The sequence below is a fragment of the Erythrolamprus reginae genome, chromosome 11, assembly GCF_031021105.1.
Source record: "Erythrolamprus reginae isolate rEryReg1 chromosome 11, rEryReg1.hap1, whole genome shotgun sequence".
Taxonomy (NCBI): Eukaryota; Metazoa; Chordata; class Lepidosauria; order Squamata; family Dipsadidae; genus Erythrolamprus; species Erythrolamprus reginae.
This window is the reverse complement of record NC_091960.1, coordinates 29,217,127-29,242,296: the sequence shown is the minus strand read 5'-3', so window position 1 is coordinate 29,242,296 and position 25,170 is coordinate 29,217,127. Positions and strand designations below refer to the sequence as shown.

At 44.0% G+C, this 25,170-nt stretch overlaps 1 protein-coding gene across 3 annotated transcripts in view; it reads right to left on the bottom strand.

Moving 5' to 3' along the window:
- MFSD2A (MFSD2 lysolipid transporter A, lysophospholipid) overlaps positions 1-24,265 on the bottom strand; it is an 85,771-nt gene extending 61,506 nt beyond the window's left edge. The window contains exons 1-3 of one of the 3 annotated variants that reach the window (XM_070764658.1): positions 23,522-24,265; positions 16,992-17,117; positions 12,462-12,586 (exon numbers count right to left, since the gene is read on the bottom strand). In XM_070764658.1, coding sequence (XP_070620759.1) covers positions 12,462-12,586; positions 16,992-17,117; positions 23,522-23,611 — 341 coding nt within the window. In that variant the 5' untranslated portion in view covers positions 23,612-24,265. Of the gene's footprint in view, positions 1-12,461; positions 12,587-16,991; positions 17,118-22,989; positions 23,177-23,521 lie in introns of those variants that run through there. The other 2 variants (XM_070764661.1, XM_070764660.1) reach the window with 2 other exon arrangements.
- Between the last annotated feature and the right edge of the window lie 905 nt (positions 24,266-25,170).

Genomic DNA, 25,170 nt, shown 5'->3' with positions numbered 1-25,170 from the left:
ACTTACGATCCAGATTTGAAGTTTTCACAGCTGATCACCCTAGTCCTGTGATTAAGGGGGCTGTTTCACATGACCAGGGTGGGCAGCTGTCATCTCTGGAATGTTCGGCAACTGACCGGCCTTAATGGCTGTTTGCAGCCTCCCACAGTCACACGGCTGTAATTGATGACATTTTTGCCGGAAACCGGCAAAACGACGCCCCGTAGAGGACAATGGATTTGCTTTATGGCCTCCACAAAAAGAAAAGGTCATAAACCTGGATCAATCTCAGAACCATCTTCACGACCTGTGGGCTCAATTACAGTGTAAGTGCAGGACGACCTGTGATGGGAGGGCAAACTACAGTATTTTTCAGAGTATAAGATGCACCTTAGTTATTGGGAGGAAGATAGGGAAAAAATAATCTGCCTACCAGGTATTCATGTGGCTAGTCCTTAGTCTTGTCAGCTTCATCACATTATCAGTGATGGGCTCCTACGGGTAAGGTCAGATACGCAGAACCAGTAGAAACATTTTGGTCAGGTACGCAGAATTGGTAGGAAAATTTTTTTCCCCCTTCTGGACTCTTGTTATGTTTTTCCTATGATAGTAAATGAGGTTGAATGTGTATAATTTTAGAACAGCTGTGTGTGTGTGTGTACATACACATACAATTTATATAATACATAAAGTATTTTTTTTGTGTGCCAGTGTGTAATATGTATGTAGACGTCTGGCATTATATACATAGAATTAAATAGTGTATTTTGGATATACAGTAATACCTCGTCTTACGAACTTAATTGGTTCCGGAAGTAGGTTCGTAAGGCGAAAAGTTCGTAAGACGAAACATTGTTTCCCATAGGAAACAATGTAAAAGCGATTAATGTGTGCAAAAAGAAAAAAAAATCGCAAAATGGCGCTCCGCTGGGTGCCGCTGCCCGGCTGTCACCTTTTAAAACAGCCGGGGGGCTTCTCGGCATTCTCCCAAACCCGAACCCGAACCCAAACGTCAAAGTTCCACCCATGGAATTCCCTATTGGGATTCCCCACCTCCTTTCCAGCCTCCAGATCGGCCGAAAACACCGCCACCGATCACAAAAACGACGCTCCGCCAAGCGCCGCCGCCCGGCTGTAACCTTCTGAAACAGCCAGGCGCTTCTCAGCAGCCTCTGGAACCCGAACCCAAACTTCCGAGTTCGGCATTCGGGAGAACGCCAAGAAGCCCCTCGGCTGTTTCAGAAGGTGACAGCCGGGCGGCGGCGCTTCTCGGCGGCCTCCCGAACCCGAAAAGTTTGGGTTCGGGAGAATGTCGAGAAGCCCCCCGGCTGTGTTAAAAGGTGACAGCCGGGCACCGCTGCCCAGAGAAGTGCCATTTTGCGATCTGCGGTGGGTTCGTAAGCAGAAAAAAGTTCATAAGAAGAGGCAAAAAATTTCCAAACCCCGGGTTCGTATCACAAGGGGTTCGTATCACGAGGGGTTCGTATCACAAGGTACCACTGTAATAGTAAATAGATAGGGAAATTGTGTTTCTTTGAGGCGAGGAGAGGCCAGGCACCCTAACCCAAACCCTTGATGTGAGTGACGCCAAGTTGGCCACTTTTAAGCCAGTCACATGACCTTTAAGCCACCCCCGATCACATGATCATCAAGCCACTCCCACCTAGTCACATGGCTGGAAAGCACACCCACAAAATAAACCACACCCACAGTGTGGTAGTAAAAAAAATTGATTAGTTTGCTAGTTTTGAGCTCACCTGTTTGCTTTTTAGCCCCTGGTTAGGGATGAAAAACAGTTTCTAAAACACTTCACTTTTCTCTCTCTCTTCAGAGAGAGAAACAATGAGAAAATCAGGCCAATAGGAGATCGTTTGCTAGCAAAGCACAGAAGATGGCTTCACTGTTAGCACCTGGTTAGGGCTGAAAAAAGGCTCAGCTGATTGTTGGAGGGAGCAGCAGTGAAGGAAGCAGGCAAAGGGAAGATTGCTTAGCTAGCAAAGCACGGAAGATTGCATTAGCACCTTGTTAGGGCTAAAAAAAGCTTAGTAAAAGCTACATACAGATACAACCAAATTTTCAGCCTCTTTTAGGGGGGGGAAAGGTGCAACTTAAAAAATACAGTAACTTTGAGGAATATGCACCTGAAAGTGCTGCAAAAAAACCCTGGCATGGTTGAATTGCAGGAAGAGGAGGAGAAAAAACCGAGCTGGTGGCCGTTCTCAAAGGATTGGGCTGCAACGTGCATCAAGGTGTCCTGCAGAGCTAAGGACAGCCACTTGAGCAGAGGCCTGAGGACACAACCTCCTAAAATCCCAGATTCTTCTTGCGTCAGGGGACACTAAATTTAGCAGCTGGTAAGGGGGCTATTTCAGGCCTTCCAGAGGAGGCAACTCTGCCAACAAGAACCCTGGGCGAATGCCAAGATTGTAAATACGTGCCGATTACCCCTGGTGCAGTGATGGCGAAACGAGGGCACGCGTGCCACAAATGACATGACATGACAAATGACATCAGTGGGCACACGAGCTCAGGTCCAGCGCACAGGCGCATGCCAGCCAGTTGATTTTGGGGCCTTCTGGGTCCACTGGGAGTCGGGAAACAGGCTGTTTCCAGCCTCCTGAGGGGGTGGTAGAGGCCAGTTTTTTGCTCTCCCCAGGCTCCAGAGCCTTTCTAGGAGCCTGGGGAGGGCAAAAATGGCCTCTCCCACTCACCGGAGATCCTACAGAGTCTAGAAATGGCCCGTTTGCCAACTTCTGGTTGGACTGGAAGTCCTGGTTGTTGTTTTTTTCCTCCCCCAAGCTTCAGAACTTATCTAGGAGCCTGCAGAAGGTGAAAACAGCTTTCCCCAACCTCCCCGGAGGGCCTCCGGAGGCCAGAAATGGCCCCTTTCAAGTTGGGAAATGGGCCATTTCTGACCTCCAGAGGGCCTCCAGGTGGGGATGGGGAAGGCTTTTTTTACCTTCCCCAGGCTCCTAGAAAGCCTCTGAAGCTAAGGAGAGGGGGAAATGGGTGTGTCATCGCGTGCCAGCAGTGTGTGTGTGTGTGTGTCACACACGCAAGCACAGGGGGGCACATGGAATTATGGGTGTGGCCACATGCACCTGTGATCCCCCCCAGGCTCCCTCCTTTTGGTACATGAACCAAAAAAGGTTTGCATCACTGCCCGAGTGCAATCCTCACTTGGCCATGGGGATGTTGCGATGGTCACGCAAGTGACCATCTTAACCAGTCTTATGTCATTTTTTGCTAAAGAAATGGTTGTGGTCTATCTGTAAGACCAGTATTTCATCAATCTTTGAAGAGTGTTCGGAAACTTCAAATCATGCAAAATGCAGCCACATGAGCGGTTATGGGCTACCCAGACATACCCATATTTCTCCAAGACTCCTTGGACTGCATTGTCGATTGGTTTCCGGACAAAATTCAGAATATTAACAATGACCTATAAAGCCCTACATGGCATCGGACTAGATTATTTACAGGACTGCCTTCTGCCGCATGAGTCCCAGCGGCCAGTTAGGTCCCAAAGAGTCAGCCTCCTCCAGGGCCCGTCAACCAGACAATGTCACTTGGCAGGGCCTAGGGGAAGAGCCTTCTCTGTGGAGGCCCCGGCCCTCTGGAATCAGTTTCACCCGGAGATTCACACTGCCCCCACCCTCCTTGCCTTCTGTAACAGTTTTAAAACTCATTTATATCACCAGGCTTGGGGCCATTAAATCTCAGGCCCCCTGGCCGATGAATGTTATGTATGGCTGAGGTCTGAATGTGTACGATTGATTTTTAAAATATTAGGGTTTTTAGGTCAGTTATTTAGTTAATTAATTGGATTTGCCATTGTATTTTATTGTTTTTATTACATGTTGTAAGCCGGCCCGAGTATTCGGAGAGGGGAGGCATAGAAATCAAATAAATGAATGAATGAATGAATGAATGAATAATAAATAAACGAATGAATGAATGAATGAATGAATGAATGAATACATAAATAATAAATAATAAATAATAAATAATAAATAATAAATAATAAATAATAAATAATAAATAATAAATAAATAATAAATAATAAATAATAAATAATAAATAATAAATAATAAATAATAAATAATAAATAATAAATAATAAATAATAAATAATAAATAATAAATAATAAATAATAAATAATAAATAATAAATAATAAATAATAAATAATAAATAATAAATAAACAAACAAACCTTTAGCCACATGGATTTCAACTCCCAGATTTCCCAAGCCAACATAAATAAAACGCAATTCATTTTTGGGGTTAGGTGAGGGTTTGCGTATGATAGGATTCCAGTGTTTGTGATTGTCTGAACCCAGAGTCAGGAAAAGCTTTCACAAAAAAACTCCTCTCAAAAAGAATCCCTAAAGCTTGGCTGAATGAGCTCATTTATTCACACTCTCTTTGCTCTTATAATTTTTTCCTTTTAAAGGCCAATTTATGCAAAGAAAACACACATGACTCTTGCCAGACAACTAAATTATTCCAGCCAATTATGAAAAGTTCCCGCTTTGCTGGCTGAACAGTGGAAATCTCAGGCTTTTGAGATCAAACACATGCTGAGCCTTAAAAAAAATCTGACCATTTTATAAATAGTAACATGATGCTTTTAATTTATGACCCCCAACAAATCCATAATTTCTGGATCAATTATGATTACAAAATATCGTGGGCCATTTCTTACCAATAGTTAATCTTCATGCCGAATGGGCAAATTTTCTCTCTGCTGATTGTTCTGAACTATAAGTTTCAATTATATAAAGGTAATTTAAATCAGCTCTAAGTTTGACTGTCTTGGCATCAAGCAACAATTTTTGGACTACAACCATAGGATCACTTGGCATTGTACATTCCCATTTTATAATATCCTGTGGAGGTTTTCTCGCTTACTTTCTCATTCTTTGAGTCATACTCTTTATACCATTTACAGACCTCTCCAGGTAGATATCAGAACAAATTTCCTGACTTGGATCAGCTGTCAATCAAGGGAAGATTGTCTCGTGAAATTAAGAATTATCTTTTCTTTCAGGGTTCAAATTAAGTGTTGGCTGGTCAACTTTCAGATGTTCTAGAATCCAGAACAATGGTTCTCAACCTTTCTAATGCCGCAACCCCTTAATACAGTTCCTCATGTTATGGTGACCCTCAACCATAAGTCTAGCACCAAATCTCCCAAAAGAGCTTTAAGCTGATTGGCAGGAAGGTCAGATGGACATGCCCACTGTAAACGCCTGATTGGTCGGATTGTTAAAATATGTTCCAAGGGGCCAGAATAGAAGCTTTAGTTCCTAACACCATGGGAATTTTGTCTTTTCCCTTGGTCTTAGGCAACCCCTGTGAAACAGTCATTCGAACCCCGAAGGGATCCTGAACCCTAGATTGAGAACTATTGATCTAGAATCTAGTGGATTCTGAATTGAGCAAGTGATTCGGCTAGATCAATGTATCTCAACCTTAAGCAACTTTAAGATGCCTGAATTTCAACTTCAACTTTCACCAGACCCATCCTCGAATACAGCTCATCTGTTTGGGACCCATATCACATCTCAGACATTAACACCCTTGAAAATGTCCAAAGATACTTCACAAGAAGAGCCCTTCATTCCTCCACTCGAAACAGAATACCCAACGAAACTAGACTTACAATCCTGGGTCTTGAAAGCTTAGAACTACGACGCCTTAAACATGATCTAAGTATTGCCCACAAGATCATATGTTGCAATGTCCTGCCTGTCAAAGACTACTTCAGCTTCAACCACAACAACACAAGAGCACACAACAGATTCAAGCTTAACATTAACCGCTCCAAACTTGACTGTAAAAAATATGACTTTAATAATAGGGGTTGTTGAAGCGTGGAACTCATTACCAGACTCCGTAGTATCATCCCCTAACCCCCAACATTTTACCCTTAGACTATCCACGGTTGACCTCTCCAGATTCAGTAAGGGGCGTGCATAAGCACACTAGAGTGCCTTCCGTCCCCTGTCCTATAGTCTCTCCTATATCTCTTATTTCTTCTCTACTATATCCTCTATAACCTTCATTGTGTATTATTGTGCATTGGACAAAATAAATAAATAAATAAAATAAACTCGCAGCATGTTTCCTGGGGAATTCTGGGAGTTGAAGTCCACACATCTTAAAAGTTGCTGAGGTTAAACAACACCATTGTAGGCCATTTTCCAACCAGCATGAATATGGTCAACAAGATGGATTTCCAGATCTGGAACAATCCTGAAAAGTCTTCTGCCCACCATGCTTGCTATAAATTAAGAAAACAGGTGTTCCCCAGGCTATCTTGGGGCACTGCTATCTCTAAAATGCTCACCAACAGCTGAAATGGGGGTGGTGAGCAAACATCGGAGGAAGAATGGAATATCCAGGAAGAAAATGTAGCTTGAACAAATGTGTTACCTATTGTGGTTTTAAAAATATATCTACACGTACAAAACTTTCATGGACGAGGGCTAGCTGACCACTTCCTTAAGACCCACCAAAACACAACCTTTGCTTCTCAACCAGGAATGAGGAGCAGTAATCAGGTGACCCTGAGGATACAGATAAACCTCCAAGTGCTTCAACAACCTTCTAAAGATGCAAATTACCAACTACAGTGATCTCCCGAGTTTCGCGATCTCGATCTTTGCGAAACGCTATATCGCGATTTTTCCACCCGATGACGACACTCCCTTCCTTTCTCATCTTTCTTTCTCTCTCTCTTTCTCTATCTTGCTTCTTCCTCTCTCACACTCTCTTCCTCCCTCTCTCATCTCTTTCTTTCCTTCTCTCTCTTTCTCTATCTCTCCCCCTCTTGCTCTCGAGCGGCAAGCGAGCAGCCGGGCGGGTGGGTGAACGGGCAAGCGGAGCGGCCGGGCGGGCGGGTGAACGGGCAAGCGAGCAGCCGGGCAGGCGGGCAAACGGGCAAGCGGAGCGGCCGGGCGGGCGAACGGGCAAGCGAGCAGCCGGGTGGGCAGGTGAACGGGCAAGCGAGCAGCCGGGCGGGCGGGTGAACGGGCAAGCGGCAAGCGATCTTGGGGTTTCCCCTTTGCCTGGGCGGCGGGAAGACCCAGGGAAGGTTCCTTCGGCGGCCCAACAGCTGATCTGCTCCGCAGCGCGGCAGCAGCGAGGAGCCGAAGATGGGGTTTCCCCGTTGCCTGGGCAACGGGGAAACCCCATCTTCGGCTCCTCGCTGCTGCCGCGCTGCGGAGCAGATCAGCTGTTGGGCGGCCGAAGGAACCTTCCCTGGGTCTTCCCCGCTGCCCACACGCAAACTCCACCATCTGCGCATGTGCGGCCATGGAAAAAGGGGTGCGCATGCGCAGATGGTGTTTTTACTTCCGCACCACTACATCCCGAAAAATCGATTATCGCGAGGGGTCTTGGAACGGAACCCTCGCGATAATCGGGGGATCACTGTATCTGCAAAGAATATAATCAGTGAAGGGCTGCAAAACTTTTTTTACTACCACACTGTGGGCTGGCTTATTTTGTGGGTGTGGCTTGCTGGCCCTGGGATCAAATGGGAGTGGCTTGATGATCATGTGACAAAGGGGTGGCTTAAAGGTCCTGTGACTGGTTTAAAGGTGGCCAACTTGACGTCACTCACATCAAGGGTTTGGGTTAGGTTTAGGGTGCCTGGCCTCTCCTTGCCTCAAAGAGAAACAATTTCCCAATCTATTTACTATTAATAATAATAATAATTTATTAGATTTGTATGCTGCCCCTCTCCGCAGACTCGGGGCAGCTCACAACAATAATAAAACAATGCACAATGTGACAAATCTGATGTTTAAAAGAAAACACATTAAAACCCCAAACATGCAGCACAAGCATACCATACATAAAACTATATAAGACTGGGGGAGATGTCTTAATTCCCCCATGCCTGGCGATATAGGTGGGTCTTAAGCAATTCACGAAAGACAAGGAGGGTGGGGGCAGTTCTAATCTCTAGGGGGAGTTGATTCCAGAGGGCCGGGGCTGCCACAGAGAAGGCTCTTCCCCTGGGGCCCGCCAGACGACATTGTTTGGTCGACGGGACCCAGAGAAGGCCAACTCTGTGGGACCTTATCGGCCGCTGGGATTCATGCGGCAGAAGACTAAACATCCAAAATATACTCTTTAATTCTATGTATATATGCCATATGTGTACATATGTATTACACACAGGCACACAGAAAATATACATTATCTACTATATAAACTCTATGTGTATGTACACACACACACATGCCCAGTTCTTCTAAAATTATACACATTCAACCTCATTTACTGCGATAGGAAAAACACGGCCAGAGCCCAGAAGGGAAAAAAAGAAAACAAATTCAAACTTTTTCTATCGGTTCTGCGTACCTGACCGTACCTGTAGGAGCCCATCACTAGATATAATCCTCCCGTTGCCCACCATCCAGTCAGAGCTGAAGAGCTCTTGGATGAGAAGTCAAGAAAACCCCCCGAGAAAGTCCAGTTGCCTCCTGAAAAATGTATCTTTGGAACAACCATGACCTGGATGGCTGAGAACATCTACAGACTTTTTGTGTCACAAGCTCAAACCATGCAATAGATGTCTCAATTCCACCAAGTCACCTTCTTCCTATAGTTCTACAAGGACTCCAAAATTATCTCCCAGGAAGAAGCAGAATTGATCCACAATTTATTTATTTATTTATTGGATTTGTATGCCGCCCCTCTCCGTAGACTCAGGGCAGCTAACAACAATGATAAAAACAGCATGTAAAAATCCAATACTAAAACAGCTAAAAACCCTTGTTATAAAACCAATCATACATACAAACATACCATGCATAAATTGTAGAAGCGAAGAGAATATCTCAGTTCCCCCATGCCTGACGGCAGAGGTGGGTTTTAAGGAGCTTATGAAAGGCAAGGAGGGTGGGGGCTATTCTAATCTCTGGGGGGAGTTGGTTCCAGAGGGCCGGGGCCGCCACAGAGAAGGCTCTTCGCCTGGATCCTGCCAAACGACATTGTTTAGTTGACGGGACCTAACTGGTTGCTGGGATTCGTGCGGCAGAAGGCACAATGCCACAGTCACAAAACTAGGAGACATAATTATTTTATTATTATTATTTATTAGGTTTGTATGCCGCCCCTCTCCGAGGACTGCCAGTATTACTGGTACCCTCAAATCCACCCCTTGAATGTTGCTCACTTAGGATACGCACCAACGCCGCTTCCTCCACTTTTAATAAGTTTCCTCTAACAGCCCAAGTGGAGAAAGGGACCTGCAGTTAGTCCAATTTTCCAACTCATCAAGTCACCAGGAATCTAAACCCTCCTGGGGCTTTTGACATTCTCCAATCAAGAAGTGCAAACAACAGGGATACAAATCTGTCTATAAATCCAATCCCCAGCACTTGTGACTAAGTCAGTGCTTCTCAAATACTTGGGCGAGTCCTCCTGGGGAGGCGCAAAGCGACGCCGAGGTGGGCACGTGACCCCCAGGGAACATGTTGCTTTTTTTTTTTTTTTGCCGCAGGGAGTATGTAAGTACCAAACAACAGCACACAGCAGGAGATATGAAGTGCAAATAACAAACCCTTAAGAAACCACATGGAAAAATATTTAACAGGGATGAAAAGAAAGGAGGAGAGAGACGGAGATCATGAGACAAACGTAAGTCTCCCAAAAGTTACGATGAGGAAATATGATTAAGTATATGTAGCGCTTGGCTTCACTGTGACTACAGTGGGAGACAAGGAAAGACCGGTATATTTACTGTGTCTAAAAAATGTTGGCAGCGGACAGCATGAAGCCAAATACACTGGTACCTCTACTTAAGAATTTTTCTAGATAAGAACCGGATGTTCAAGATTTTTTTTGCCTCTACTTAAGAACCATTTTCTACTTAAGAACCCGAGCCCGGAAAAATTTCCCAGGAAATGTGAGAGCGGCATAAAGGCCTGGCCAGTTTCCTGCCATTCCCCCTTTAATCCCGACCATGTTGTTAGCCACCCCGAGTCTACAGAGAGGGGTGGCATACAAATCTAATAAATAATAATAATAATAATAATAATAATAATAATAATAATAATCTGCGTTGCGCTTAAGGGGGCTTTGGAAGTCCAGAGCGAACAAAGCATTTTCCTTTCTCTGGGCGCTTGGACAGGGAATAAACCTCTGCCAGCACCCAGAGAAAAGAAACGCTCCCTTTGCTCTGGGCAGCCGAGGAGTCACCACAGTGAAGGAAAGGTGCCGGCTACAGAGCGAGCGAGAGGAGTGGGGAGTCCTTCAGCATGGGAAGGAAGCAGGTAGCAGCAGCAGCCGCCAGTGTATGGGAGGCAGTGTATGGGAGACAGCTTCGTGCTGGGTGTATTGGAGGCGCGTGCTCCTCCTTGCAGCCTGATATATTTAAGCCTTAAAGTTTTGGATTTTTTTATTCCCCTCACCTCACCTTTTTCTTTCAGCAGCAACTCTCCTCCTCCTCCCACCCAAATTCTGAGCTTTGATTTCTTTCCTAATGGGTTTGCACGCATTATTTGCTTTTACACTGATTCCTATGGGAAAAATTGCTTCTACTTAAAAATGTTTCTACTTAAGAACCTGGTCACGGAACAAATTAAGTTCTTAAGTAGAGGTACCACTGTCACTTAAACACAATAGACTCCAATCATGTTTGAGATTTTTCAGCTAAAACATGCCAAATATTGCACACAATTGTCCCAGTGGAGAGTTCTGGGGTGCACAAAATATTTACTTCTTACTGGGGGGTGGGGTGGGGGTAACAGATAATAATTGAGAAACACTGGGCTAAGTCGAGACTGATTTTAAGTGACCTTGACTTAACGATCCATCTGTTAAACTACTGAAGTTTGCAGATGATACAACAGTGATCGGATTCATTCGAGACAATGATGAATCCGCATACAGACGGGAAGTTGAACAACTATCCTTGTGGTGTGACCAGAACAATCTAAAACTGAACACACTCAAAACCGTAGAAATGGTGGTAGACTTTAAGAGAAACCCTTCCACCCTTCCACCTCTCACAATACTAGACAACACAGTATCAACAGTAGAGGCCTTCAAATTTCTAGGTTCTATCATATCTCAAGACCTAAAATGGTCACCTAACATCAAAAACATCATCAAAAAAGCACAACAAAGAATGTTCTTTCTGCGCCAGCTCAGGAAGCTCAAACTGCCCAAGGAGCTGCTGATTCAGTTCTACAGAGGAATCATTGAGTCTGTCATCTGCACCTCTATAACTGTCTGGTTTGGTGCTGCAACCCAACAGGACGGACACAGACTTCAGAGGATAATCAGAATTGCAGAAAAAACAATTGCTGCCAATCTGCCTTCCATTGAGGACCTGTATACTGCACGAGTCAAAAAGAGGGCGGGTAAAATATTTACTGACCTCTCACATCCTGGACACAAATTGTTTCAACTCCTACCCTCAAAACGTCGCTACAGAGCACTGCACACCAAGACAACTAGACACAAGAACAGTTTTTTCCCGAACGCCATCACTCTACTAAACAAATAATTCCCTCAACACTGTCAGACTTTCTACTAAATCTGCACTTCTATTCTACTAGTTTTTCTCATAATTCCTATCACCCATTTCCTCCCATGTTGACTGTATGACTGAAACTTGTTGCGTATACTCTAAGATTTTTTATTAATATTGCTTCTTCATTGCTTATTTGACCCCTATGACAATCATTAAGTGTTGTACCACATGATTCTTGACAAATGTATATTTTATTTTATGTACGTTGAGAGCATATGCACCAAGACAAATTCCTTGTGTGTCCAATCACACTTGGCCAATAAAAATTCTATTCTATTCTATTCTATTCTATTAACGGCTACAGAAGCATCTCTGTCCAGCTTTCCAAAGTGAAGACTGGTTCTGGGTATTGGAAAATATAAAACATCCCACAAAGTAATGGACAAACCTCTTTTGTTACCAAGAACAGCACAAAAATGTGCTCTTGTGACCAGCTGTAATTGAGCTTCCTTAAGTTTCATCACAGGAAGCCGAGGAAGCGAGGCAACCTTGGTTGGTCTTCCAAAAGCTAAACAAGGCTGGCTCGTTCTCGTACCCAAGAGACACCAGGCTATTGGATAAAGTGATGAAAAAACTACCCCTGCCACCAGAAAATTGTAACTAGAAAACTCTACAGATGTCACCCTGCATCAGGGGTGTCAAACAGAAGCCCCCTGGTCAACAACATGATACTCTCCGGCCCATGGGGGCTGTCCTGGGAAATGTAGCGGGTTGGCCCGTTGTCGCCTTGCGTCTACCCAACGCAAAGAGGAAACATGTCAGCAATTGGGGAATGGGGTCAAGCTGGCCACACCCACCAAGACGGTCCCCCCCAAGGTCAACCAGAGTCCTGATGCAGCCCTCAATGAGTTTGACCCCCCCTGCATTACATCGTGAAATTCTGCTCGAGAGTGGCCCCCACCAGACTGCATCCGGGCATGCTTACCAGGGCATCAGGCGTCCAAAGCAAGTCCAGGAGCTTTTACTGATGAAGAAACCCACCAGGGGGTCAGTGATGGCATCCCACGCCCGTCCCACGAAAAGGATGATGGATGCGTAGAAGGGGTCCATCTGTTAAAAAGAAGAAGGAGAAGGGAAGAACCTCCGATCAACTCGAGCACAAGAGTTCATTCTCTCACCGTAAGTCCAGTGATGGCCTTCTACCGGAACGGTGGTAATAATAATAATAATAATAATAATAATAATAATAATAATAACAACAACAACAACAACAACAACAACAACAATTATTATTATTATTATTATTAAGACGGGCTACAAGAATGGTGGAAGGTCTTAAGCATAAAACATATCGGGAAAGACTTAATGAACTCAATCTGTATAGTCTGGAGGACAGAAGGAAAAGGGGGGACATGATCGAAACATTTAAATATATTAAAGGGTTAAATAAGGTCCAGGAGGGAAGTGTTTTTAATAGGAAAGTGAACACAAGAACAAGGGGGCACAATCTGAGGTTAGTTGGGGGAAAGATCAGAAGCAACGTGAGAAAATATTATTTTACTGAAAGAGGAGTAGATGCTTGGAACAAACTTCCAGCAGACATGGTAGATAAATCCACAGTAACTGAATTTAAACATGCCTGGGATAAACATATATCCATCCTAAGATAAAATACAGAAAATAGTATAAGGGCAGACTAGATGGACCATGAGGTCTTTTTCTGCCATCAGTCTTCTATGTTTCTATGTTTCTATTATTATTTATTAGATTTGTATGCCGCCCCTCTCTGAGGACTCAGAGCGGCGCACAACAGTAACACACAATGTACAAATCTAATATTAAAAAACAATTTAAAACACTTATTATAAAATACAATCACACAACCTAGCACACCATACATAAAAAACCATAGTAGCTAAGGGGTATATCAGTTTCCCCATGCCTGGCGACATAGGTGGGTTTTCAGGAGCTTTCGAAAGGCAAGGAGGGTGGGGGCAGCCCTAATCTCTGGAGGGAGCTGATTCCAGAGGGCCAGGGCCACCACAGAGAAGGCTCTTCCCCTGGGTCCTGCCAGCCGGCATTGTTTAGCAGAAGTAGCCTGCAGGGCTGTACTCTAACCACTGTGCCACCATGGCTACCTGCGTGACTCACTCTGTGGTTTTGATATTTTTCTCTTGAGTTTCTCTAAGTGGTTCAAATTCGTTTCTAGCTAAAGCCTGGAATTGAGGAACCTTGGAGAGGCTGTATCAGACAGGGAAGTTCCATTAATCATCCCAAATGTGCTTTTTTTAAAGAAAGAAAGAAAGAAAGAAAGAAAGAAAGAAAGAAAGAAAGAAAGAAAGAAAGAAAAATAACAACTGGATTTTCTTGCGATTCCCCCTTAAAAATGTTTCACTTCTAAATCCAATTATCTTCTTCAGTTTTGGATGAGCTTTATTATTATTATTATTATTATTATTATTATTATTATTATTATTAATTAGATTTGTATGCCGCCCCTCTCCGAAGACTTGGGGTGGCTTACAACAGTAATAAGAAACAGTGTAACAATGGGACAAATCTAATAATAAAAAATATATAAAAATCCCAACAATTAAAAATCATACAGCACATACATACCAAAGATGAAATATAAAAAGCCTGGGGAAGTTGTCTTAGTTCCCCCATGCCTGGCGATACAGGTGGGTCTTGAGTAACTTGCGAAAGACAAGGAGTGCGGGGGCCGTTCTGATCTCCGGGGGGAGTTGGTTCCAGAGGGCCGGGGCCGCCACAGAGAAGGCTCTTCCCCTGGGGCCTGCCAAATGACATTGTTTGGTCGACGGGACCTGGAGAAGGCCAACTCTGTGGGACCTTATCGGCCGCTGGGATTCGTGCGGTAGAAGGCGGTTCCCGGAGGTATTCTGGTCCAATGCCATGTAGGGCTTTAAAGGTCATTACCAACACTTTGAATTGTGACCGGAAACTGATCGGCAGCCAGTGCAGACCACGGAGTGTTGGAGAGACGTGGGCGAATCTGGGAAGCCCCATGATAGCTCTCGCGGCCGCATTCTGCACGATCTGAAGTTTCCGAACACTTTTCAAAGGTAGCCCCATGTAGAGAGCGTTGCAGTAGTCGAGCCTCGAGGTGATGAGGGCATGAGCGACTGTGAGCAGTGAGTCTCGGTCCAGATAGGGCCGCAACTGGTGCACCAGGCGAACCTCTTTTGAATGAGAAGCGAAAAGTTTTCAAAGACTAAAAACCCTCCAAGAAAATCTAGCTGCCTTTTAGGACAACTGTGGCCTGGATGATTTGAGAATCTCCATGATCCCATTAATTGCATTTTTTTTAGGTCCGCCACCCCTCAAATTTTGAAATGTTGAGTAGCTGATTTCTTCACCTGAAGTTATGAACTTCGAAATGCTATGCAGGTTTCCAGGGACATTCCAGGGGCCACAAGCACATGTCAAAAGTTGTACATATCATTCATTGAGCTTGGAGGACTGTCGAACCAAACCAGTGTGGTTTATTTAACAAATTACTGTTCAAGCAAAACCAGGGCTTTGTGGGATGGTGCGAACTCCAAGTCAATGAGTTACCAAGCAATAGAAAATGTGCCGCTGTTCTCAGCAGGAGTTATTTACTGAAAGCAAAATGCCACCGAGAACATATAATCGAGGCAAGCGATGCACCACGAGAAAACAAGATGTTCTTAATTTGAGAACAGTTGCCAGGAGCGTGTAAAAATGGACGGAACAATGCCTTCAACAATCTGGGCGTGTATCAGGCTAGAAGTGGGGCACTTGGTTGGGTTCACAGGAGGTCAGAGGTCTTCAAACTTGGCAACCTTTATGGACTTCAACTCCCAGAATTCTCCAGCCACCTCTGCTGGAGTATTTCTCAACTTTTTGATAACTTTAAGACAGAGGTCTTCAAAAGTCCACAAGGTCTTAAAGTTGTCAAGTTTGGGTCATCTAGTCCAACTCCCAACTTAAACAGAAGTCCCTACACCAGTGATGGTGAACCTTTTTTCCTTGGGTGCTGAAAGAGCACGTGTGTGCACTATCGTGCATGTGTGAGTGCCCACACCCATAATTCAATGCCTGGGGAGGGCGAAAACAGCGCCCCCCACCCCCAGAGCCCCTCTAGAGGACCAAAACAGATTGTTTCCCAACTTCTGGTAGGTCCAGTAGGCTTGTGTTTCATCCTCCCCAAGCTCCAAAGGCTTCCCTGAGGCTGGGGGAGGGTAAAAACGCCCTCCCCCATTTCCCCTGGAGGCTCCCTGGAAGCCAAAAACGCCCTCCCAGAGCAGTTTAAGTCGAAGGCTACCTTTACCCAGCAGAGAACCTTGGAGCCTGAGCTCAACAAGGGGTTGCATGAAGGTGGGCTGTCCATAGGGTTGGTGGTGGTCTGCTAGCCAGAACGGCTTATTATTATTGTTGTTGTTGTTGTTGTTGCTGCTGTTGTTCACCCTCCTGAGGCATTGAATTATGGGTGTGGGCACTCGTGCATGCACCACAGCGCGCACACACATTTTTTTGGCACCAGAGGGAAAAAAAGGTTCACCATCACTTGGCTAGGGCAAGAAGCTTCCTTGAAAAGGGATGGTGGTTCTACACAGAGTGGACCATGTAGGAAATTTGGCAATGCAAGAAAAACTTTGGGGAACTTTGGGGGTGGTGCAGCAGATAGAGTGCTGTACTGCAGGCCACTGAAGCTGACTGTAGATCTGTAGGTCAGCGGTTCAAATCTCATCACCGGCTCAAGGTTGACTCAGCCTTCCATCCTTCCAAGGTGGGTAAAATGAGGACCCAGATTGTGGGAGCAATATACTGGCTCTGTTACAAAGTGCTATTGCTAACATGTTGTAAGCCGCCCTGAGTCTAAGGAGAAGGGCGGCATAAAAATAGAATAAATAAATAAAATGAATAAATAACCCAAAGAAAACAGCTCTTAAAGAAAATCTATAGTGGGTACAAATCTTTAGACGTGGCACAGCCTAGAGTTGACTCCAACAGGAGTTCCCAATACTGTATCTCCAAGACCGCCTTCTGCTGCACGAATCCCAGCGACCGATTAGGTCCCACAGAGTGGGCCTTCTCCGGGTCCCGTCAACTAAACAATGTCGGTTGGCGGGCCCCAGGGGAAGAGCCTTCTCTGTGGCGGCCCCGACTCTCTGGAACCAGCTCCCCCCAGAGATTAGAACTGCCCCTACCCTCCTTGCCTTTCGTAAACTCCTCAAAACCCACCTTTGTCGTCAGGCATGGGGGAACTGAGATATCTCCCCCGGGCCTATACAATTTATGTACGGTATGTTTGTATGTATGTCTGCTTAATAATGGGGTTTTTTAAATATTTTAAATTGTAAATTAGTAGATTTGTTATTGTGTTGTGAGCCGCCCCAAGTCTATGGAGAGGGGCGGCATACAAATCTAATAAATAATAATAATAATAATAATAATAATAATAATAATAAGTTTTGATTTGACCACCAGCCCCCAGCCTCAAAGAAAGGTCCAAAGCCATGTTAAGACTTACCTGCACCACATCCAGTAAGTAAATCTGGAGAAAGAATCCCAAGGCGCAACCAGTGATCTGATAGGGAGCTCCACCAATGGCGTAACATACTTTGCTGCATATCGATAGCCTCGCTTTGCTTTCTCTCTGGAAAAGAGAATTTGGAAACAATGGTCAAGAGCTCCAGAAGGACAATCAAACAAGGACTCGCTCTGCCTCAGTGGGTCTCAGCCTTGGCAACTTTGTTTTAAAAAAAATTTTTTTTATTAATTTTCTTTAAAATAACATACAGACTTACAAACATTTAACATACAGTGTAGGGATGTATCATCCCTGCTTTTCTCAAAAGTATAAATGCAGATACAGAAAAAGGAATACATGATTAGATACCTAATTCAATGCTACTAATACAAAAAATATCTAATAGAAAAAATTGATATCATGAAAAAATTTCTAACTAGTTTCAAGTCAAAAAATCTTTAAAAAAAAAGAAAATTTATATTCTATATATATAAACTAAATCTAATATAAATCTCAATGAAAAAAAATTATCTAAAGTATCTATACTTATTATTACTCTTCTTTCTTTATTTTTTATTCTTATCTATCCATTCATAAACATTGTTCCATGTTTCATAAAATTTGGTTTCTTCCTGATCATTCAAGCGTCTTGTCATCATGTCCATTTCCGCGCAGTCTAATATTTTTGCAATAACTCCCTCTTCTTTGGGGATATCTTCCCCTTTCCAGTTTTGCGCGTAGATAATCCTTGAGCCTTGGCAACTTTTAAGATGTGCGGGAATCCCAGCGACCGGTTAGGTCCCACAGAGTGTGCCTTCTCCGGGTCCCATCGACTAAGCAATGTCGTTTGGTGGGACCCAGGAGAAGAGCCTTCTCTGTGGCGGCCCCGACCCTCTGGAACCAGCTCCCCCCCAGATATCAGAGTTGCCCCCACCCTCCTTGCCTTTCGCAAGCTCCTTAAAACCCACCTCTGTCGTCAGGCATGGGGGAATTGAAATTTCTCTTCCCCCTAGGCTTATAGAATTTATACATGGTATGCTTGTATGTATGAGTGGTTCTTTAAATTGGGGTTTTTAAAGATTATTTTTAATATTAGGTTTGTTTTCATTGTCTTTTCATTGTTGTTAGCCGCCCCGAGTCTTTGGAGAGGGGCGGCATACAAATCTAATAAATAAAATAAATAAATAAATAAAAATAAAAATAAGTTGGCTGGGAAATTCTGGGAGTTAAAATCAAGCCCCCCCCCCAAACTTGGCAACATTAAGACTTGTGGATTCTTAACCACCAAAATTCTGAGAGTTTGAAGACCTCTGTCTTATTTTTTTAAAAAAATATTTTTTATTATTTTCAAAAGAAAACAAACAAAGACATACAACATTGAACATTTAAGGAGCTACCATTGCTCCGCTTATCATAGAAGTCTAACTAATACAAAATATAAAAAACTCTAACTATTATCAGATCTAAGCAGAAAAACCACACTTGAAGATTACATTATTGTTAAGTTTAGTTATAAATTTTTAAAATTAAAATTATTAATTAAGTTTCTTTATGTGTTTTTTTTTAAAGAAAAATCATGAAAAATAATATACTTATATACCTCTGTCTTAAAGTTACCAAGGTTGACTGCTCTATGCTCCACAAATTCAATCCATCTTTAAACTCACCCATCCCAGTTTATGGAATTAACTTCTTTTTATGGATTCACACAATACACTGAACAAGAAATTGACCCAGTGCTTTGGTCTGTACTTAGTTTCAGCAAGGGAGAATTTTGCACCTTCTAATCTAGACTCCTTAGCAGTATTTGCACATATCTTCCCGAGGTATTTATCACTCCTGCTTTCTAGCAACAACTTTCTTTGTTCATCCTTAGCAAACATCCCAGCTCAAACAGGCGATAAATCCCACCAAGGACAGAAAGTAGAAACTAGTCCAAAAAAAAAATGTGGTGCTTGTTTAAGCTTTCAACCCAATTGGGGTGAAACAACAACAATGGAAGACTTTCTCACACTGTCAGGAAGGTGTATGTGTGTAATAGCCCTCCCCACCCACTCAAACAATTCTGGAAGTGCTATCAATAATTATTACAACTGAAAAAGTTGAGATGTTGCATTAAATCATTCAGCTTTGAGGTCCTCTTCCCCCCTGTTGGATCTAATCAAGAAATTAAAGCTGAGGTTTTTGAACACCACTAGATTTTTTTACCAGAGTTGATTATGTATATTGGGTGAGCAAAGCAATTGTGCACCATCTCCAATAAGCTGCAGTAATCACACACCCAATGAAACCAGCTGGTGGAATGCAAGCGATGTGACCTTGCATTTGATCATCATAAATATATCAGTGGAAATCAGGGGAGTGCTTTTTAGACTCAATCCATGCTACTGTGCATTGTTATGAAACAGTTTGCAATTCCTGATTTAACTAGACTTCTTTCCTGAAATTCAGCTCATAGAAACAGAAACATAGAAGACCTCATGATCCATCTAGTTTGCCTTATACCACTTTCTGTATTTTATCTTAGGATGGATATATGTTTATCCCAGGCATGTTTAAATTCAGTTACTGTGGATTTACCAACCACGTCTGCTGGAAGTTTGTTCCAAGGATCTACTACTCTTTCAGTGAAATAATATTTTCTCACGTTGCTTTTGATCTTACCCCCAACTAACTTCAGATTGTGTCCCCTTGTTCTTGTGTTCACTTTCCTATTAAAAACAGCTCAGTTTTTACTACTGCAAAGGCATGTTACAAGTGAGAGAGTAGTGAGATCCTACTACTGCAAAGGTGTGTTACAACGAGAGACATCCAGACACAAAGACTATCTTCACACCATTCTTAATCAGAGGTGGACAATTGGATGTTCTCCAGGTATTTTGGACACAGTCCTGCATTCTCTTGCCACTGTACTTGTTGGCTAAGGCTGAATGGGTATTTAAATTCAAAATACCAGGTGGTACCGTAATGCATAGCTCAGGGGTCAGCAAACGTAAACACTCAAAGAGCCATTTCACACAAAAAAGAAAACACCAGGAGCCACAAAACCCGCTTGACATCTAAAATGAAGACAACCCTGTATATATATTGCTTTTTACCTTTATGCTAAGTATAAAAGAACCTCTAATGTGTTGCATTTGTGAAATCAATGAACTGCTACAGAGAAAGCAAATTTTGATTTCTGCATGCAACAAAAACATTTTGAACTCCGAAAAAAAGATGGATCAAAAAGCTCAATAAATTGCATGCTGGTGGGTGTCGACATTGACAGTTGTGATGCATATTTTGAGTGACAGGGAGCGGCAGCAGAGGGATGAAAGAGCCACATGCAGCTCCAGTTGCAGACCCCTGGCCTAACCAAGTGCTCTGCCCTGAACTCTGGCTTACATTCAATGGTTACACCATGTTTGCATGGCTAGACTAAAGTGCAGTTATATGTTCAGTCATTTGGTGAATCTAGCTATTGTTTAGCCTTTTGTATGAAACAGGCCAGAGGTGGGTTCCTCCCAGTTCGGATCAGTTTGACTGGTAGCAAACTGCTGGTGATGCCACGATGATGTCCCAGAACCCTTTCAATCCTGTAGGCTCCACCATCTTTTTTTAAATACATTTTTTCGGATTTATTTTTTGAATTTTTTTTTTTTGGGGGGGGGGGGTTCCCAGGTTTTTCCCCCCTTCTGAACATACACAGAAAACAAGTTTCCGGCACTGCACATGCATCACCATCTTGTAGGGGGGGGTTGGGGGGTGTTGGTTGGTTGAATTTTTAATTTTTTTTAATTGCCACTGTGCATGGGGTGCCCACGTGGCACGGGAGGAACCAAACTGGCAGCGAGGTAAATTAGAACCCACCCCTGAAACAGGCCATTCACTTTAAGCCATAATGTGGTCACCCTAAATCCTTCTAACAGACCCCAAGAAACTCTTCCTCAAAATCCCACCATTATTCAGTGCTCTGGTTACAGATGACCAACAGCAAGCATGGATTATTATTATATGCTGTCTTATTATTGCTGTTAGCCGCCCCGAGTCTTCGGAGAGGGGCGGCATACAAATCCAATCAATCAATCAATCAATCAATCAATCAATCAATCAATAAATAAATCAATAAATCAATAAATCAATAAATCAATAAGCCTGAGAGAACAGAAGAGACTTATTTATTTATTTATTTATTTATTTTATTTTGTCCAATACATAATACACATTGAAGAGAAAGATATGTAATAATATAAGTAAAGAAAAGAATAGAAGAAAAGATATAAAAGTATAGGTGAACATATTTGAAAGGAAGAAAAGATAAATGAGATAAGGAGAGACAATTGGACAGGGGACGGAAGGCACACTGGTGCACTTATGTACGCTCCTTACTGACCTCTAAGGAACCTGGAGAGGTCAATCGTGGATAGTCTAAGGGAGAAATGTTGGGGGTTAGGGGTTGACACTACTGAGTCAGGTAATGAGTTCCACGCTTCGACAACTCGGTTGCTGAAGTCATATTTTTTACAGTCAAGTTTGGAGCGGTTAATATTAAGTTTGAATCTGTTGCATGCTCTTGTGTTGTTGCGGTTGAAGCTGAAATAGTCATTGACTTCCCCAAAGACTTCTATTCAAGTCTTAAGAGAGAAGCCCCAGACTTGAATTGTCCTTTTCTATGATGGTTTGTTTCTAGATCATCCTGGTCAGAAGTTGGAAACTGGGCAAGAGACGATTTTCAGCCCTGAAATCCATCCATCCCTTCTTCCAAAGAGCTCCAGGTCCCAGGCTCCCATTCTCCCAGGTGTAACTTCCCTACCTGACGCGAGAAAAAGCTCCAGGCATTCGGGCCACCCACAGCCCCAAGGGAAGCAGCCAAACTCTGAGAAGCCACCTTCGCCTTGAAGCCTCACCCCAAGTCTTTCTGGAAGAGCCGCAGATTTCTCTGTTAATGCTCCACAGTTGTTTCTTAAAAGAGGCAGAAACACAGACAGACACAGACACACAAACACACACACAGGCACAACAGAACCACAAAGCTTGAAAAAGGGGGGAAACTGCCCCCTTCAATAATTTCAATATATATCTTTCTGGAACAGCTGCAGACTTCTCTGTACTGAGTTGTTTCTTAAAAGAGGCAGAAACACACAGACACACACACACAGACAAACACACACACAGACACGCAAACACACACAGACACAACAGAGCCACAAAGCTTGAAAAAGGGGAGAAACTGCCCCCTTCAATAATTTCAATATACTGTATATCTTTCTGGAACAGCTGCAGACTTCTCTGTACTGAGTTGTTTCTTAAAAGAGGCAGAAACACACAGACACACACACAGACACACACACACACACAGAGAGAGAGAAACAGAACCACAAAGCTTGAAAAAGGGGGTAAACTGCCCCCTTCAATAGTTTCAATATACTGTACTGTATATCTTTCTCAGTGCTAGACTGAGTTGTTTCTTAAAGAGGCAGAAAGACACACAAGCCCACTCACTCTCTCTCTCTCACACACACACACACAGCCACGAAGCTTGAAAAAAGGGACTTCCAAGGGGAAAAATTGCCCACTTTTTAAATAAACGGGCTGGGGAGAAAAAACAAGCCGAGTAGCCCTCATTTGCGCTTTTCTGCTTTATATATGTACATGTATATTTTTTCCAAAGAGGAAGTGGCGCCGAGGGGGCCGTACCTTCCTCTCCCCGTTTATGAATGAACTTGAACTGCACGAGGCCTCGTAACGAGCGAGGTTACTAACTTCTCAACTGCGATGGTTCAACTTCTCTTAACAACGGCACCGGGGAAAGTTGTAAAACAGGGCAAAGCTCACTTCGCACAGGCGGGAGGACCAACTCCAAGGCGGACTCGCCCCAAAACTCGGGGGCTTTTAATTTTTTTTTTTAAAAAAAGGCAAAGGGTCTTCCTGGCGGGGTGTAAGTCAAGCCCTCTTCTCCCTCCCTCTCTCTCTCTCCTCCGTCCCCTTGGCTACTCTCTCGCTGCCCCGACCTTACCTCCCGGGCAGGTCTCACCTTGAGCCGACGCCAGAGGCCGGCCAGCGTCTGCAGCGCAGCCATGGTGGATCGCTCCCACGAGCCCGCTCTCGTTTGAAGGGCTCCCAGCCTTATAAGGGAAGGCTCCTCCCGCCCACCTCCGCCCCGATCCGGACCGGGGATCCGGAGGGATCTCCCGCCGAACTTGGCTTCCATGGACCCCCGTTTGGATTTTGGGGACGGGGCGTTTCATGTCCTTCCCCCCGGTTCTGCTTGGGAAGAGGGGGGAGCGAGCAGCGCGCGCACACACACACACACAGAGATCCATTCGGGGCTTTCTGGGATCTCTGGGGATCCCTCCCCGGTGGATCGACTGCACGTGGGTCGCCAAAGCTTTCTAGCCGGGCTTCCACGGGAGGAAATCTGCTCTGGCTCCCAAGCGGAGCCAGCTTTGCGCGCGGTTTCCAGCCCCCTCTGCGCCTTGGTTCACACTCGTTCCCCCCCCCCTCTTTTTTCGCCTTCTCCCGCTGTCGCCGCTGACTTTTCGCCTTACCTTGGCTCGGATCCGGTCCTCCGGGTTTAAAATGATCGGTTGCAAGAGGCCAGCCGACGAGACGCTCTCCGCTCCTTCTCCTTTGGCCATTGGCAAGCCCCAAGGGATCGGCTCCGGTTAATCCACTCGGTCTCCGCGCTCGAAAGTTTCCCTTCCCTTTCTTTTCCTTTCCTTCCTTTCCTTTCCTTCTTTCCTCTCCTTTCTCTTCCCCTCCTTTGCTTCCCCCTTTCCCTTTCCTTTTCCTTTCCTCCAGGGGATCGGGTCCGATTAATCCACTTGATCTCCGCGCTCAAAAGTTTCCTTTCCTTTCCTCTTTCCCTTCTTCTGCCTTTCCCTTTCTTTTCCTCCAGGGGATCGGGTTGGGTTAATCCACTGGAAAGTTTCCTTCCTTTTCCCCTTCTGTCTTTCCTTTTCCTCTTTCTCCTCTTTTCCCTCCTTCCTTTCTTTTTTTCCTCTCCTCGATTCGCTTGCAGGCGTTTCTGTCCCGGCGCGGGAAGCCTGACTCTCTCCTGGCGAGAGCAGCGGCGGGACAGTCCAGGCGGGCGGGTGGGCAGGAAGGTTGACGCGCCCCGAACGGCCCGGCCTGAGCGGGAGGCAGAATGAATGAATGAATGCGCCCCTTTCTCAGGCGGACGGGATTTCTTTCGCGTGGCCCAGCCGGGGCCCCTCCTCCCCAGGAACGGGGGAGGGCGCTGGTGGCCCGGCCCACTCGGCTCGGCCCGAATTAGAAACACCCCCTCCTCCTCCCCCCCCAAAAAAATTTAGATGTGTTTAAGACAACCAATCAGGAGCTGCGCCACTGAAAACACCCTCGCCTTTCCCACTTCGGACAGCTGGCGCGTCTCGCCTTGCAAAAAATGTGACTTCTCCTTTCTGGCTTTTGCCTTTTTTTAAAAAAAATGCAAAGAATGCAGCCTTTTCTGAGAGGTAGGGAGTCCTCCACTTATAACAGTTCCTTTAGTGACTGTTCAAAGGGACAGCAAAGCTGGCTGGAGAATTCCGGGAGTTTATTTTATTTATTTTATTTATTTTATTTATTTTATTTATTTTATTTATTTTATTTATTTTATTTATTTTATTTATTTTATTTATTTTATTTATTTTATTTATTTTATTTATTTTATTTATTTTATTTATTTTATTTATTTTATTTATTTTATTTATTTTATTTATTTTATTTATTTTATTTATTTTATTTATTTTATTTATTTTGTCCAATACACAATGAAGGCTATAGAGCAGTGTTTCCTAACCTTGGCAACTTGAAGATACTTGGACTTCAACTCCCAGAATTCCACAGCCAGCAAACGCTGGCTGGGGAATTCTGGGAGTTGAAGTCCAGATATCTTCAAGTTGCCAGGATTGGGAAGCACTGCTATAGAGGTTATACTGGAGTAAAATATATTAGAGAAAGAATAGAAGTGAAAATTTAGGAATAGAATATCAATTAGAGAATAGAAGGATATTAGAGAGTAGTATAAGAGGATTAGAATAGAAGAATAGTAGATATGATATATGAGATATAGGAGAGACAATAGGACAGGGGACGGGAGGCATGCTAGTGCACTTATGCACGACCCTTACTGACCTCTTAGGAATCTGGAGAGGTCAACTGTGGATAGTCTGAGGGTAAAATGTTGTGGGTTAGG